The sequence below is a fragment of the Eptesicus fuscus genome, chromosome 4, assembly GCF_027574615.1.
Source record: "Eptesicus fuscus isolate TK198812 chromosome 4, DD_ASM_mEF_20220401, whole genome shotgun sequence".
NCBI classification, from domain to species: Eukaryota; Metazoa; Chordata; class Mammalia; order Chiroptera; family Vespertilionidae; genus Eptesicus; species Eptesicus fuscus.
In genome coordinates this window covers 73,646,024-73,660,744 of record NC_072476.1, presented here as the reverse complement: position 1 = coordinate 73,660,744, position 14,721 = coordinate 73,646,024, and the positions used below count along the sequence as shown (strand labels likewise).

The 14,721-nt window shown below is 48.3% G+C and overlaps 1 protein-coding gene across 4 annotated transcripts; it reads right to left on the bottom strand.

Moving 5' to 3' along the window:
- Window positions 1-3,810: 3,810 nt before the first annotated feature.
- ENC1 (ectodermal-neural cortex 1) lies at window positions 3,811-14,113 on the bottom strand. Of its 4 annotated transcripts, none has more exons than XR_008555860.1 (3): window positions 13,701-14,113; window positions 8,228-10,061; window positions 3,811-3,977 (listed from the first exon to the last, which is right to left on the bottom strand). XR_008555860.1 is itself a non-coding variant. In XM_008161935.3 (3 exons), exon 2 carries the CDS (start codon window positions 10,046-10,048, stop codon window positions 8,279-8,281), a length of 1,770 nt encoding a protein of 589 aa, XP_008160157.1. In that variant the 5' UTR covers window positions 10,049-10,061; window positions 13,701-14,113; the 3' UTR covers window positions 3,811-3,977; window positions 8,247-8,278. The 4 variants fall into 4 exon arrangements, 2 of the variants coding, with proteins under 2 accessions (XP_008160157.1, XP_054571145.1); XM_008161935.3 differs by having other exon boundaries at window positions 8,247-10,061; XR_008555861.1 differs by lacking the exon at window positions 3,811-3,977 and adding an exon at window positions 6,289-6,477.
- Between the last annotated feature and the right edge of the window lie 608 nt (window positions 14,114-14,721).

The following is a 14,721-nucleotide window of genomic DNA, read 5'->3' as shown; positions in this document are numbered from 1 at the left end:
GCACAAGGACACCACCAAGTACAGCTGCCATCCTCCAGGCATGAAAAACAAAGGCCCATGTCCAGGAGGGCAAAGTGGGAAGAAGAGCCCAGACCCCCAATGGCCCACTCGGGGTCCTGCCCCAGCCCTGGACCGCCAGCCTCCAAACGGTTTCCCCACTGTGGTTAAGCCACCATGGCCGGCTTTCTACTACCTGCAGCTGAAGGCAATCCAAACTAATACAGGCCCTGTTTGGGCGATCTGTCTGAATTAAATAAAATTTCCAAATGAACGGAAATTAAGAATTTAAAGTATCTTCATTCCTTCCATCTGTCTACATGTTTCAATGGAGATGACAAAGAAAAAGAACTCCAGAGAATGAAAGGTTGGTTCCCAGTGGTCTCTACATGAGTCATTCTCAGTCCTTTTGAGAAATCACATCAAAGCTTTTCCTGAACATCCGAGGGTCCGAGTCCCAATCACACTCTCCTTTCTTCCCCGTCACACGGTGTTATACATGGTGTCACCAACAGGGATCCCATGGGTCCTCAGCATCATGCGCTTGAGGTCTGAGGACACGTGTTCCCAAGGCTTGGCTCCAGGCCAGCCTCACCCAACACGGAACTCGGCGAGGCTTCTGTAAAACCTGAGGCCTCTGTCCGGCATCTTGGTCAAAGTCCAAAGGCCCTACTTGCACTCAGCCTGCTTGTGAGCTCTCCCCGAGTTCTAATTTGGTAGTGTTTATTTCCTACCCGAAAAAGATTATGCCCAACGTTCCTCTGCATGTTAGCACAGCCAGGGGTCTGACCCAAGTGACAAAGGAGCATCTCACCGTGACACAGCGATCACAAGGTGGGGCAGAGGCTTCATCCGCTTTGGGCTGGGCCAGCTGGGATGGCGCCTTTCCACTTGGAGGAAGCTAAGTGTACCAACGGGGTTAAACTGGTGGCTTTGTGCTGTTACGGGGAAATAATATGTCCATATTCCCACTTACTTTAAACGATTTCTAAGGCAAGATCAGATGAAAAGAGGACTGAACTCCAGTCAAAATATAACCCACGAGGAAGACAAAAACTGAATTCCTTCCAACATAAAGTATGCTGCCTCGATACTGGCATGGCACATGACTTTTTATATTCTAAGCTATGAATAACCCATATTTTGCCTTGCTTAAAGAAATATCCTAGATGGTGCAAGTTTTTAATTATTTAACGTGTAAAACTGCTTTACTAAAAGTATGCGACTTCACGGTGAAATAAAGGACACTCAAAAAATATTTGAAATAATCCTCCTTTTGATTGAACTAGAAAAGGTGCACATTTCCAATGGCTAAAATTACATTGTATTCAAATAAAGATACACACACACACACACACAATGAAGAGAAAATCTCTAATAATTTATTTGACCTTCAGTTTCACATTGTGAAAAAAAAAATTAAGTTTTACAAAACCTCAAAAATGTAGTAGCAGGAAACAAGTACACATGAACACGAACACTTCACTTCTTCAACTTACACAGAGTTCTGTACGTGAACCACATACTCAACCGCCACGAGAGGGATATTATTCAGCTCTAATCACTCTTACTCAGACAGGTGTCAAGCCCAGAGAAAAGGGGGCTACACAATTAGACCAGAAGTGGAAGGCCGCCCTTTGTTATCCGTTTCCACAGCAACCCGTCCGCAGAATGAGAAGAACCTTCTCTGTCTCATGCCAAGGGCTTTGTGTGCACTGTGGTGTGAATTGTATTTGCTTCAAAGTGTGGGACGTTTCACAGGGTGAAGAATGGTCAAGTAGTGAGCCCAATGCCTCCATCAATCCAAAGAGCGGGAGTCCAGAAAGTTCCCTGCAGGCTGGGGGCCCACCCTGGCCACGGCTCCCTCTGGCTCGCACACAGTAATTAATAGAGGATTCGAGGACAGACAGACCACAACTCTGAAACAGCTGCAGAAAATTCACCCTGCTTTCAGAAGCCATGCAGCGACACACATCTCAGCCTATTTGCATCATAAACTACAGAGCTCTAACTGCCACAATGTAACGCCACCCGACTATGCATGCCGCCATGGTACAATTAGACATTTGCATTGCTTACCACACATCTAAGAGCGAAAGACTGACTGCCAGGAAGTACTGGGATGCTTTTATTCCAACGGCTCATGTATTTTGGTCCAACTATAGCCCACGTACTCATGGCATGGACGGACATGTACAATTAGTCTAAAGTTTTCAGGTGCAGAGAAATGTTAAGGATTTGTCTGTCATTAGACAATGCAAACACACTCACAATGTAAAGGGTTGTTATCAGTCTTAAACCTTATTTTCTAAAGTACAGTAACGTGAGGAACATCAATGAAAGCAGTGGCCAGAGTTACAAACTCTGGTCTTCCCCAGACACCTCTGAGGAAGTGCCTCTTTGAGTCTAACACTAACACCTATCACAGCACATGTTTAGTTCGTAAACAAGCCCACAAACTAGCAAAGAATGTATTCACAACCAATTCCCAACTCTCCCGGAAAAGCTCAACAGCGGCCACTGCTCACAATTCTTTGGTGTTTCGTGACCAAATGCGTCCGTTTTGTGCACCAAAGAGTTCTTTCAGAGACTTACCTGCAGGTGAGCACTAGGGCATACATTGTACCAATGTTCACATGGTCTCGGAGGACTTGTCACGCTTGCTAAATTGTACAGCAAGAATAACAACAAATCCAGGCCCAGCAAATCGGGTGACTGAATTAATTTACGTCGGTGACAATGCAGTCTTTTCCCCCGTTAACTGTGGTTATGGCAAAGCCTTCTCGCAGGGTAATAAATAAATAAATATATAAACTTTGGACTATGTCTTTACCTGTGCCCTATATACAGAACTATTCCATAGAATTTTCCAGGGTTTCAGGATATTACACAAAGGAGAAAAAAAAAAAAAGAAAACCTGCAAAGCGGTTTGGTCCTTTCCAAATTTCAGTAGCCGAGACTGAAGGAGGGGACTCAGGTGGGAAGGGGGCAGAGAGAAGCCTTCCCTCGCCCCAGGAGCCATCAGCACGCCCAGAGCCCATGAGACCCCATGAGAAGTTGGCGAGTCTAAGAAATGTGACCTCTACGCCTTCCCTACCTCCTGGGTGTAATTTAAGTTTCTGTTTTGTAATCCTTCCCTGTCTTGACATTTACAAAACCCCTCCCCTTCCCATCCCACCCTCCAGTTACATTGCAAACTGTAACTCCCAAGTTTTCCTTTTTGTGCAGCAGAGCACATCACAACAGCCACAAAAATTGTGCAAAACATACAACCATCACACACGGCCATACACGTGAACACAACTGTAAGCATCGTTTCAGCATGCAGGCATCAAACAATAAATAGCTAAATCTATAACACATTTCTTACCAGCCCAGGGAAAGTTTAAAGTCACTTATAAATAGAAAAGATCGTCTACCAAACAGCTACCAACAACGCCCCCATTGTTCAGAACCTTCCGGGGGGGGGGGGGGGGGACCCCTTGGAGACTGGAGGAGCCCAGGGCTCCTCTCTGCAGCCAGCACCAGCTTCCCTCCCGGCCCTACAGTCGGGCTTTCAATCTCCAGCAGCAGCTGGCGAGGAGGCTTCAAGCTTGCTCCTCAGAGAGAGGTGACAACCATTTCAAATTTTACACATAAATGGTGGAGCCCATGGAAATCAAATGCTGAATATGGTACAGCAAGGCAAAGGGCCCGGCTTTTCTCTCCCTTTGAGGGGCTGATTAATGCTGACATTAATCCACAATTACAAGACAAGGACTAGATCACAGGTTCATTCATTCATATTTAAACCATGTGCTACTTGCACTGAAAATCCCACCCCTCCCCCACCCCCTTCCTTCATGTCCAGTTGGAGCATTTACAAGGTGCAGCCAATCGTACAATCCAGGTCTTGTAGCAACTTCTTTTCCTTTTTCTTTTTTTTTTTTCCTTCCTCTTCATTAAATTTGGCCTCTCCAAAACAGAAATCATTTCTTGAGCTAAAAAAAGAGGGAAAAGATTTTTGTTAATAAGCTCAAAATCTGAAAAAATAAATTAATTAATTAAATTAAAACTCAGGACAGAGCTGGTCAATATTGCTTCTAAAGGTCTTAATTACATGTTCAGTAGAAAACGTGCAAAGATATGTGAAGTGCTTGTTATAAATGCACACACACATGCATGCATGTATGCAGATGGCTGGCCCGACGGACACAATGGGGTCCACAGAAGGGCCTCCCCTTCTTTCCTAAACGTATTCGTTCAAATTCAAACCTATACGTCTCGGTGCTGCTATCAGTTGCCATCTTCTGCTTCCAATACCTCCAATTCCTCTCCGTGGCAAAGCAGAGCCACCGTGCAGCAATCACCAGGGGGTCAAGATTCCAGTGCAAACCTTCCTTTGCCCATTTACCGTAAAGGATTCCAAATGCAATTTATTCACCATATAGACGGCAGACGTATTAATCCTCTCATTTAAATGCATCTCTGCTATTCATTATGGCAGAAATCAGTCTCGCTTCCTTTCGTATGACAACATCCCTGGCTTCAATAGCCCAAGGCTGGAGTTTATTCTCAAAGTGCATCAGTCCACACTTGGGAGGCACCAGCTATGGTATGCAGTGTTATTACCTACGGAATCTACCAACGTCAAGTGTGAAGACAAATTCAAGGTGCCACAACCAGGAAGCCTGCACTTTTCGTGGGAGCTGGCGTTTCCTCGCACCACCCACCCTCCCCATTCATCTATGTCTAATTTGATACAGGGGAATTTTGCAAATGGTGCGTCTTTCACACGCTCACCCTCACGAAGCACATTTCCAGCCCTGGTAGGAATCCGCATCCCGACTGCTATCACTCTATTGACAAAGGGAACTCGGGAGGGGCCACTCTTGAATTCTTCTTTCTTTTGTGTGTTTAGGGCTCCGATTCATTTCTTTGGCTCTTTCTTTAGGCAGTTTCATAACAGTGATTCAAGCTTTCAAGGCATTCTTTAGACTACAGTGTCATGTCCCTACCCCCACCTCCTTGTAATCTATATATCAACATTAGGCCAAAAGAATGTATCTTGAAATAATATAAAATTTCAAGATGTTGCCTACTCGGGGGTGGGAGAGTGGGAGAGAGAAACTACCAAAAGAAAAGGAAAACTCTTAAAAAAGGAAGAAGCAAAACAAAGCAAAATCTAAATGCTCTCAGGTTGGGGCCACACAGCACCATGAAAATGCAGACTAATCAAAAGTAATTTCCTTTTTGCCCATCCCACCCGTTGTCAGAGCAGCAGGAGTCAGTTAAAATCTCCTTGATGGATGAGCTTTTAGAGGAGGGCAAACTTTTTGCTACTACTGTATTAATTCCTTTAACACCTCCATTTGGAGAGCAAAGAAATGTCCCGAAGTTTTTGCGGCTGTGGACTGATACCTACACAGCACCTCTTTTCACTCCATGTAGCTCAAGCGTTTTAACGCTGTCTGCGTGTAGTAACCTTTAGCCAATTTAAAGCAACACCCTCCCTGTGGGAAGCTGCAAGAGTGGCTTTGATCAGGCCTAAAGGCGACCCTGGCCCTGTCAAATTTCACTGGTATATGCTGGACTCTGGCGGGTAGCACCGAGGGTGAAGAAGATGTTATTTCACGTAGAACCTAACACTCTATTGTAGAAGTGTGGGATAGGGTTCAAATTTTCAGGATAGGATGAATTCAAGTGTTTGCATACTCTGGGCTGAGGAAAATGAGGCACCAAAAATGAAGTCTAAAGAGAACAAGAATATAATAGTCAAAGACATCTCATTTTCCCCACCACGCACAAAGCTAATTCCATTGCAAGCTGAGGTCTAAATGGAAGGGAGGAGAGAAACCTAAGACTATTGACTTGAACACTGATGGTATATGCCAGGCACTGGGCTAGGTATTTTCGGGTCCCCCACCCCATTTATCAATTTACCCAAGCCTGAACTGGGACCAGATCTTAGGGGAAGTAGAATGCAAACCACTCACTGGACAAAGGAGCCAAATCCAGAAAGGTCCAGACTCCAGCCTAGAATCAGAACCAGAATGCACATGTGATCTCTTTCTGCCTCAACTTCCTTACCTTGCTCCAAGGATGCCAACCATTCCACCAGTTAGCATTTTGAAGTACCGCCACCGCTGGCAATTTGGCAATTTTTATGGTTCCCCTGTGCAAACAGAATCGGTTCTGGACTAACACCCAACTTAGTGTGCTGTTAATTGATGCTTTACCCTCGGAGGTTCTTTAAACTAGCTTTAGAGGTGAGTCATGCATTCGTATCACAAATGAAATAACCACTTTCAGAGCATTTGTTTATTCAGGATTACTGAGATGCCAGCAAGGCTGCAAAAACCAGTTTGGTGTGCGGCGCTGTTAGCCAAGTCGCTCCCCAGAGAGGCTCCTGGCTGTTCCTGCGCCTCTGAAGGAGTTTCATTCCGAGGAAACATTACATTGCTAAGAACGCTACTAACTGGAATAGGCTGGAGGAGATAACTGCAGGAATGAAATAAATAGAAAGATTAAGTGTGAAAGTGAGGCCAGTTTTCATGGTGTGTTTAAATGAGCTGTGAGAGATGAGGAAAGAAGACAAATGAGTCAAAACCCCACTTTGCTTAGGTTGCCACGACCCCTAGCTTCTTTTTTTCCTTTTGAAAGTTCCCTTCAAAGGTGTGAAACCTGCTAGAGAAAACAGAGCCAAAAGTTTCCAAGTAAGGAGTTTAGTTTTCACTGGAGTCCCTCCGAAGCAGCGTTTTAATTTCAGTCTATTATTAGTAATTGTAATGAATGAGCCCAGGGATCACCAAAACAAATCAACACGCTGTGCTCTGTGCTGCCCGCAGACCTGCTGAAGTCATTCCTGGGCTGATCCTGTCATTCCTGGGCTGACCCTAAGACTGCCTAACAGCAGCAGCACGGCCATTAGCTTGCGAACACCGAACTGCGCAGGCCTATTAATTATTTGAGCCAAGCGTATTATATACTCTTAAGTACACAAGACAACCATTATGTACTCAGATATATGACACAGAAGCACAACTTTTGTTGGCGCTGACAATAGGGTCAGCCTGTCTGATTAACTCTGAAAGGCTGCTGCAAGAGCAGTTTAGATGGCTCAGAGTGTCCACACATCAGACCAACGCATCCAATGCAGGTGCAGCCTTTTACAGGGGCAGACCTAAATGTCCCTCCAGAGTTAACAAATTTGAGAAAAAAATTAAATAACCTAAGAAATACTTTTGGAGAGAATGAACTAAGAATAAATTTAAGCATTCGATTTTTTTTTCAAACCATATTTCATTCCAGAAAGGGTTTGAGGAAGCAAAATGTGTATCAACAAGTATCTCCTGGGGCGACACCGATATGGAGTCAAGTTTATGAAGTGGCAGTTCAGCATGATGCTCGAGTGCTCGAGTTAAACTGCTCTGACAGCAGCCTTTCAGCATTAGCACCCTCTGGAGCCAGGCTGCCTGGGTGCATTTCTGGACCAATTCTTGCACCTACTAAGCTCTATGACCCTGGGCAACTTAACCTCTGTGTGCATGAGGTGTTTTGATCTGTGAAGGGCACTAGTAATAATATCTCACAAGGTTGCTTTGAGGATTAAATGAAATGATCCTTGTGAACACAGCCCAGCTCCAGACACACAGCAAGGGCTCCCTAAATACTAGTTGGCATTACAAGCATAGGTCAGGGTTTCTCAGCCTGGTGTACATTGGAATCACTGGAAACTTTCTAAAATGCTGATTCCTGGGCTCCACTCAGATCACATGAAACCAAGTCTCCAGGCTGGGCAGCTTCTGCAAAGCTCTTTGGGAGATGCTGAGGCTCAGGAAAGGCTGAGAACCACTGGCTTACATATGTTAGAATGGGGGGCGGGCTGCAGGTATGGTCAATACAAGTGTTTAAGTTCTGGGATACAAGTTATTTTATTTTTATAGTTTTTGTAGTACTTCTATAGGATAGGCCAGTGGTCGGCAAACTGTGGCTTGCGAGTCATGGTTTGCCGCTCTGTTGACTAATGAGTTTGCCAACCACTGACCTAGACTCTCAATTTCAATAATTACAGGCTATTGTTTGTTCCTTGTGATTAAGCCCCTATCCAGTGGTCGGCAAACTCTAGTCAACAGAGCGGCAAACCACAGCTCGCGAGCTGCAGTTTGCCGACCACTGGGATAGGCTATATGGACCATGCCTCACTCTACATGCAAACTTGCACAGCTACCTTAATTATATGCATACTCACAGCTTAACTGGCTTCTTACCTCGAGCTCACTTTCTGTAAGATGTACTGCGTTTAAGAAGGCAGGTGCTTCCAGGTGCTGACAAACGCAGTCGGTATCAGGGAGTACGGGACTGTGGTTATGCTGTTCCACACATCCAACGTTGGGTCGTAGCAGTCCAAAGTTTTGCATCGCTGAATGCCAAAGTACCCTCCCACCACGTAGAGTTTGTTTCCGGAGGCCACAGCGTGACAGCTCATGCGCTTCGCTGTCACGTCTCCCACCTTGGTCCACTGGTAAGTCTCACTGTTGAATTTATAAGCAGAGCAGGCGGAGAACTCTGTATCTCCCCCCATAATGAAAATCTGGTTCCCCAGCACAGCTGCCGCCGTGTAACGCCAGGGCTGGGGACAGGTGGCCGGCACCGTCCACCTGTTTTCACATTGATCATAACACTGGACCTTGGGGAGCTTGTCATGACTGACGCTGGTACCTCCGAAAGCAAACAGCTTGAGCTTAGCGCTCACTACTGCTGCATTGCTGACGCCTTCTCGGAGTGGGGCCACCATGGTCCATTTGTTGGTCGTGGGGTCATAATGTTCTACTTGCTTCAGAGAGACTGAGGGGGAGGCTGGGAGGCAGCCAGTTGCGGCCGTGTGCCCCCCGACCACATATAAGCAGTGCTTCAGTTCAGCAGAGCCATGGCCAAACCTGGCTACCAGCATGGGGGCGGCTTTGGACCACTCCTCATGCAGGGTGTCGTAAACCCAGACATCTTTCGAGACTCCGTTTTCAGACCCCCGCCCCCCAGTAATGTACACTTTGCAGCCAATGGCACACGCACTGAACTCTTTTCTGGGGCTGGGGATGTCGGCCTTAGGAATGATCTCTTTGGCCTTCTGGTCTACTAGATACAGCTTGTCACACATGAAAGTCTGCCCTCCCAAGAGGAAGAGGGCATGGCCCGTCTTCCGAGGCCGGGCACAGAGGCTGGTCACCACGCCATCGTTCTGCAGGATCTTCAGCTTGCACCTGATGGCCTCTTCCACAATCTCCTTGCTCTTCCTCTGCTTGGTGATGAGTTCCTCCATGGCCACGTTCTCCATGAGATAGATGGCTGGCAGGAGAGCCAGCCTCACCGTCTGCAGCAGCTCGGGGAGGTAGCAGTAGCGCTTCTTCAGGTCGTAGCTGATCCAGTTAATTGCAGACTCGTACACGAGCCTTTCATCTTCCGTCTCCAGCTCTTCGCTGGACAAGAGCTGCACCACCATGTCCTGGGGCAGCTGGAGGAAGTCTTCGTTCTTCCGGATGGTTTGGAAATTGCTGAGACACATTCTCCAGGAGAGCTCGTAGAGCTTGGTGCACTGGTGCGCGTCGGACAGCAGCAGCATGCCCAGGCAGTTGGTGGGATGCAGGTTCTTTTCCAGGAACTCGGCACAGGCATCCCGGATGTCTTGAAACTCCAGCATGTCGCCAGCTTCCAGGAGCGATTCTGCGTTTTCTTCATTGATGATGACCCGGGAGGAGTACGCGTAGTCGAGAAGCAGCTCCAAGACTTCTGGGTGGATGGAGTTGTCGAAATTGACTTCGCTGTCCTGGCTCTCCTTCAGGCCGCCACTGAACATGGCTTCAAAGTAGCGGCTGCAGGCAGCCAGCACGGCCCGGTGACAAGGGAAGGTCCTGTTTCCCGCGTGGAGAAGGACATCGGTGAAGAGGCGCTGCTGCCGGAGAAGGTTCAGGTGAGTGAGGACGCTGTCGGCGTAGGAAGACTTGTGGAACAGGTAGATGTTGATGGAGCCGCTGCTGGCCCGGGACTTGCGGTTCTCATGCACACTGACTGACATTTTGTTTCCACTCCTGGAAAACAAAGCAAAACCACTGAGGGGTGCTCCCCATGTGTAAGACAGCAGAACAAAGTAGCGATCCTTTTGGACAGAGGAAACAGAATGTGTTGCTCTTAGCTCTGCTGCCTCCTGTTCTGAATCACGGATGGCCATTCCTGGACCAAGTCAGAGACAACTGCCTATAAGGAGAGGCATTCCCGGCCATACTGTTGAGCTGTTTGAACTATACACTGTTTAAAAAAAAAAAAAAATCACTGCTTGAAAGCAGGTTCATCTTGGAAAACCTGACTGCCAACTTTCAGGATATTGAAGTCCTGGAGAATTGTATGTCAGCATAAGCCAGGAAAAGCGAGGTCTCATTCTCACAGCTCCCTGTCCCTGTCCAGCTGATTCACTGCGGGCCACTTAAAATGCCAGGCCTCCAGCTCTCGTAACGCCAGGAGAGGCACCAGCTATAATGCCCTATGCAACATAAAGCCATGTGTAAAACAAATACCTGCTAATTAATTCCATTAAGAATTCCTTTGGTAAGATCCGGTCTCCCTGCAATACACAATAAGTAGGAAATGTAACATGAAAGGCACAGGCTTAGGCAACTTCTCCAATGATAGGATCCTTATTTAAAGTTACAGATTATTTCCAATCAGACAGCTCTACCACCACAGAATCCTAAAAGTGGCCTAATAGACACATTACCATATATTGATCAGCAGGCTTTAGTGAAAACACAGAATAGATTCTGACCACAATCACTACCCATCTTTCTTGCTCTGGACAGCTTCCAAAATGAGGGTTTAGGCACATAAAATAAAGAATATTTTTTAGCATACTCAGGAGTGCTGTTTTTCTGTTCTTCCTGCTTTATATCAATTCTTGGAAAACCAGTTGCAAGAACAAAGGATCTATCTGCCCCTCTCTTTTGATTTAGTAATGCATCACCAGGACCATTCTTATTACCTGCTAATGCTGGCATCTGCAAATAGGGAGTTCGAGATGCAAACATTGCCTTATCTAAATAAAAAAAATACACACATACACACACGTATGTGCATGGACTATGCATGCGTGTGTATTTTGCCAGCCATTGTTAATTTCGGGCCACCCTAGAATTTATTTGCTGACTAAAGTGTTCTTTTTCTCAGTATCTAAATTGAAATTATAGCAGAATCTAATGCTATCTTTAGCTTACCTCAGTAAGTAAATTGTAGGCTAAAGATGTAGGAAATCCCTATCACCAATCTTCAAAAATTGAATCACATGCTTAAAACACACACACACACACACACACACACACACAGACTCACAACACTCTACCTCTCTTTTACTTCAAAGGAATAAAGGCTTTAAGCATCTGCCTGTCAAAGGATTCCTAAGGAAGTTGTTTATCCCAGGAGAGTAAGCTGGGTGGTTACAGTATCTATTCCAAGCTCAGAACAGCCAGTCCTTATAGCACAGCTGAAACCTATGGCCTGCTGATTTCCTTCAACCATTCGGATATTTATGTTTAATTCATATCCCAGGAATTATGAATAAATGCAAATGAGTAACTTACCACAGATACTAAGCTGCCCTTCCCTGTCCACCTGTGTCACAGAACACAAAGGCAGGTGCCTAACTTGCCCTTAACACACAGGCAGCATACCACTGGGTGATGCAACTTTATTTTCAGAATGTAACTTTTCATTACGCATAAACATGGCTTAGTGGAGGAAAATAAGCAACCAAGTCCCAGGCTCTGGTGTTACAAAGACTTTACAAACACCCATTAGTCTCCTATTAGTCTCCCAGCTATAACAAATGGTAAGGAGCCAAGTTTCACCCCCATCTCAAGCCAAGCCTCTACAAGCCTGGTCCTTTTTCTCACCAGTGCTCAATGCTGCAAAGAACAACGGGTATGATCCTACCTGAATGCACCAGGTTTCCAAAGTGCTAAAACATCTATTGGTATCACTGAGGCTCTACCACTGCAGCTTGTCATGTGAATTAGTACATTCCATCTGAAGCACACTGAGGAAGATTTTAAGATCAAAAGATGCTATAAAAACTTACAAAAATTCCAAATGAGTGGCGATAGCTTTGTTTTTTAAAGCAAATACTCCCAAAGCAACCTCAAAAGCTGTCTCCATTCAGGCTTAGAGCAAGTGCAGGTCTGGCTGAAGAATGAGGGACCCCTACACAAGGGGCATAAACACCAGAAGCACATGGGGCAGGAATCCCAGGAGCCCAGCGCACGTTTCCCTGAGCATTAAATACCTGGGAATGTCAAACCCGACTCACGACCAGGCCCCACACTTAAGAAAACTGAAGAAGACCCGAGGATCTGCATCTTCATGCATCCTGTGTTGATGCACCTGCATCTTCCTGGTTGGCCCCTAAAGCCAGAAGGAAGAACCTAGCCTGTCATCTTGGATAACATCCAGATGGAGAAACATGTCACCATCGAAACCCAATATTCTTGCAGCAATACTTGATTAAAATAAAAGGTATATTTGAAGACCCATGGAAAAGGTTGCTTTCTGGCTTAAAATTAGCAAACATCCAAATACCATCAGGAATCATTTACACAGTCACTAAGCACACCTTCAACCTAAAATGAATCATCCTTCTGGCATTTTCTAAGCCCCCAGAGAAATATTTGCATGCCAAGTAAGTGTCCAAAAAATGCACACATATACTTAACCTGCACCTACAAAGATGAGAAAAGGGCTGCTATTACCCTGAACATCAAAAGGGCTCCTAGGTACTGTAACTTCAGTTCACTTAAAGCTCCTGACCTACGCTCTCTGCCTCCAATTCTGTGTGTCCCCGTCACATCTCTTTTGGTTTTGAACCTGATCTCAATGCAATCAAAGGAGAAACTAAGCAGATTTGGGGGGGGGGGGGGGGTATTTACGTTATTGGCAACAACATTATGAAAAGATTTTTTAACAAGAAGAGCATTTCACCATGCAGCCCCCTAAAACACTCAAAACACTCGCCATGCTCTTGAACAGGCTGGCCGGGTTTCAGAGCGACAGCAAATTACAAGCCCAACAAGTTCAATGGTTCACCTCCACCCCGCCCACCAATTCCTGTCCTTTGAAACTAATAATGTTACACTAATGGCCAAATACCGTACTTGCATGAGAAGAAATTAATTTTTCAGGGGGGAAAAAATTGCAGTTTCCATTCATTTCCTAGACATTTCGCAAAAGTGAACGTGTCCTCAGGAGGGATGTCCGCGCGTGGCCCCAATGTTCCCTCTGCCGGGCAGGGCGCAACGTGGGCCACCAACCCCGCGCTCGGCCCCGGAGCCTGGGAAGTCCGAGGCAGCGGGAAATCCACCCCCAGGGAAGCGCCGCTTTCCGAGGGCGGGGGGGGGGGGGGGGTATCATTCCCAGGCGGTGCTCCTCGATCCCCCACCAGCTCTCCGGGGCGCTGTGCCGCCCAGGACAGGCCCTTCCGGCGGTGCCCGGCTCCTGCTTGCTGTGGGAGGGCATCGGGAAACACTGAGGTCTCCACCCCAACAAGAGCTCCCCATCTCCGCCTAAGTCGGAGCTCCGGACTCGGGGGGGGGGCTGCGCTCACCCCTCGCGAACACACCCCCACAGGCCAAGCGTGTCCTGAAACCCGCGGAGCCCGCAACAGGTCCGGGGCAGTGGGGGAAACTTACAGCAGCGACGACCGGCCTCAGTGAACAACTAGCTGGGTTCCGGCCTCGGTCACCGGGCGGGGAGGCGACGAAGCGGACGTCTCAGCGCCGGGGAGCGGGAGCGATGGCCCGGGCGAAAGGACTGCGTACCGGGCGCCGGCCGTGGGGAGGAACGCGCCCGGGGCGCTGGCTCGGGGCCGGCTACCGCTGGCGGTTCGCCTCGGCCTCGCGATCCCCACGCCGCGGACTCTGTGCCCGCGACCCACGGAGCGTCTCCCGGAGCGAATCTCGGGAGGGGAGAGCAAGCCCGCGGCTGCAGGCGCCGCGGAAGGAGGCGGGCTGTGCACGGGGGGGAGGGAGCTAGGGAGCGCCGAGCGCGCCGGCAGCCGCCTGGCGTCTGCACTGGGTCTCCGCACCGACCCGCCGCGCCGCCTCTCCGGCTGCCCGAGCAGTCTGCGCCGGGCCGCGGTGCGCCGGCTATAAGTGGGGCGGTGCGGAGGGGCGGGGAGGGGAGCGGGTGGGTGTGCTGTGAGTGACACCCGGAGAGGGAGGGAGGGAGGAAGCGCTTGGAGGCAGCCTTCGGAGGTGGAAGAGGAGGAGGAGGAGGAGGAGGTGGAGGAGAAAGCTGGAGAAGAGCGTGTCGGGGGAGTTAATCGAGAAAGGAAGCGGGGGTGGGGGACTGCGGAGAGGGGAGACAAAGCGGACGCAGTATCTCAGCCATTAGCGAGCAGCTGCAACCCCCGGGGACCGCGAGTGCAAAGTTTTCCCGGGTCAGAGTGTCGGAGCCACCTTGGCCCAGCCCGTTTAATGGACAGACCCGAAGCTGAGGCACCCTCGGCCGGGGAGTGCAGCCCCGGGCTGTGCGTTCCGCGCTGCTGCAGCCCCCGAGATGCTCTAGAAAGGGTGGCGAGGAGCGAGCGGGGGCCCGCGGCACGCGCCCTGAGCGCGCACAGTCCGCGCGCCGGAGGGGACACCCGGAGGGAGGACAGTGGCGTGAGAAGGGGCGCACGTTGGGACACCCTGGAGACACTGTATGTGGGGC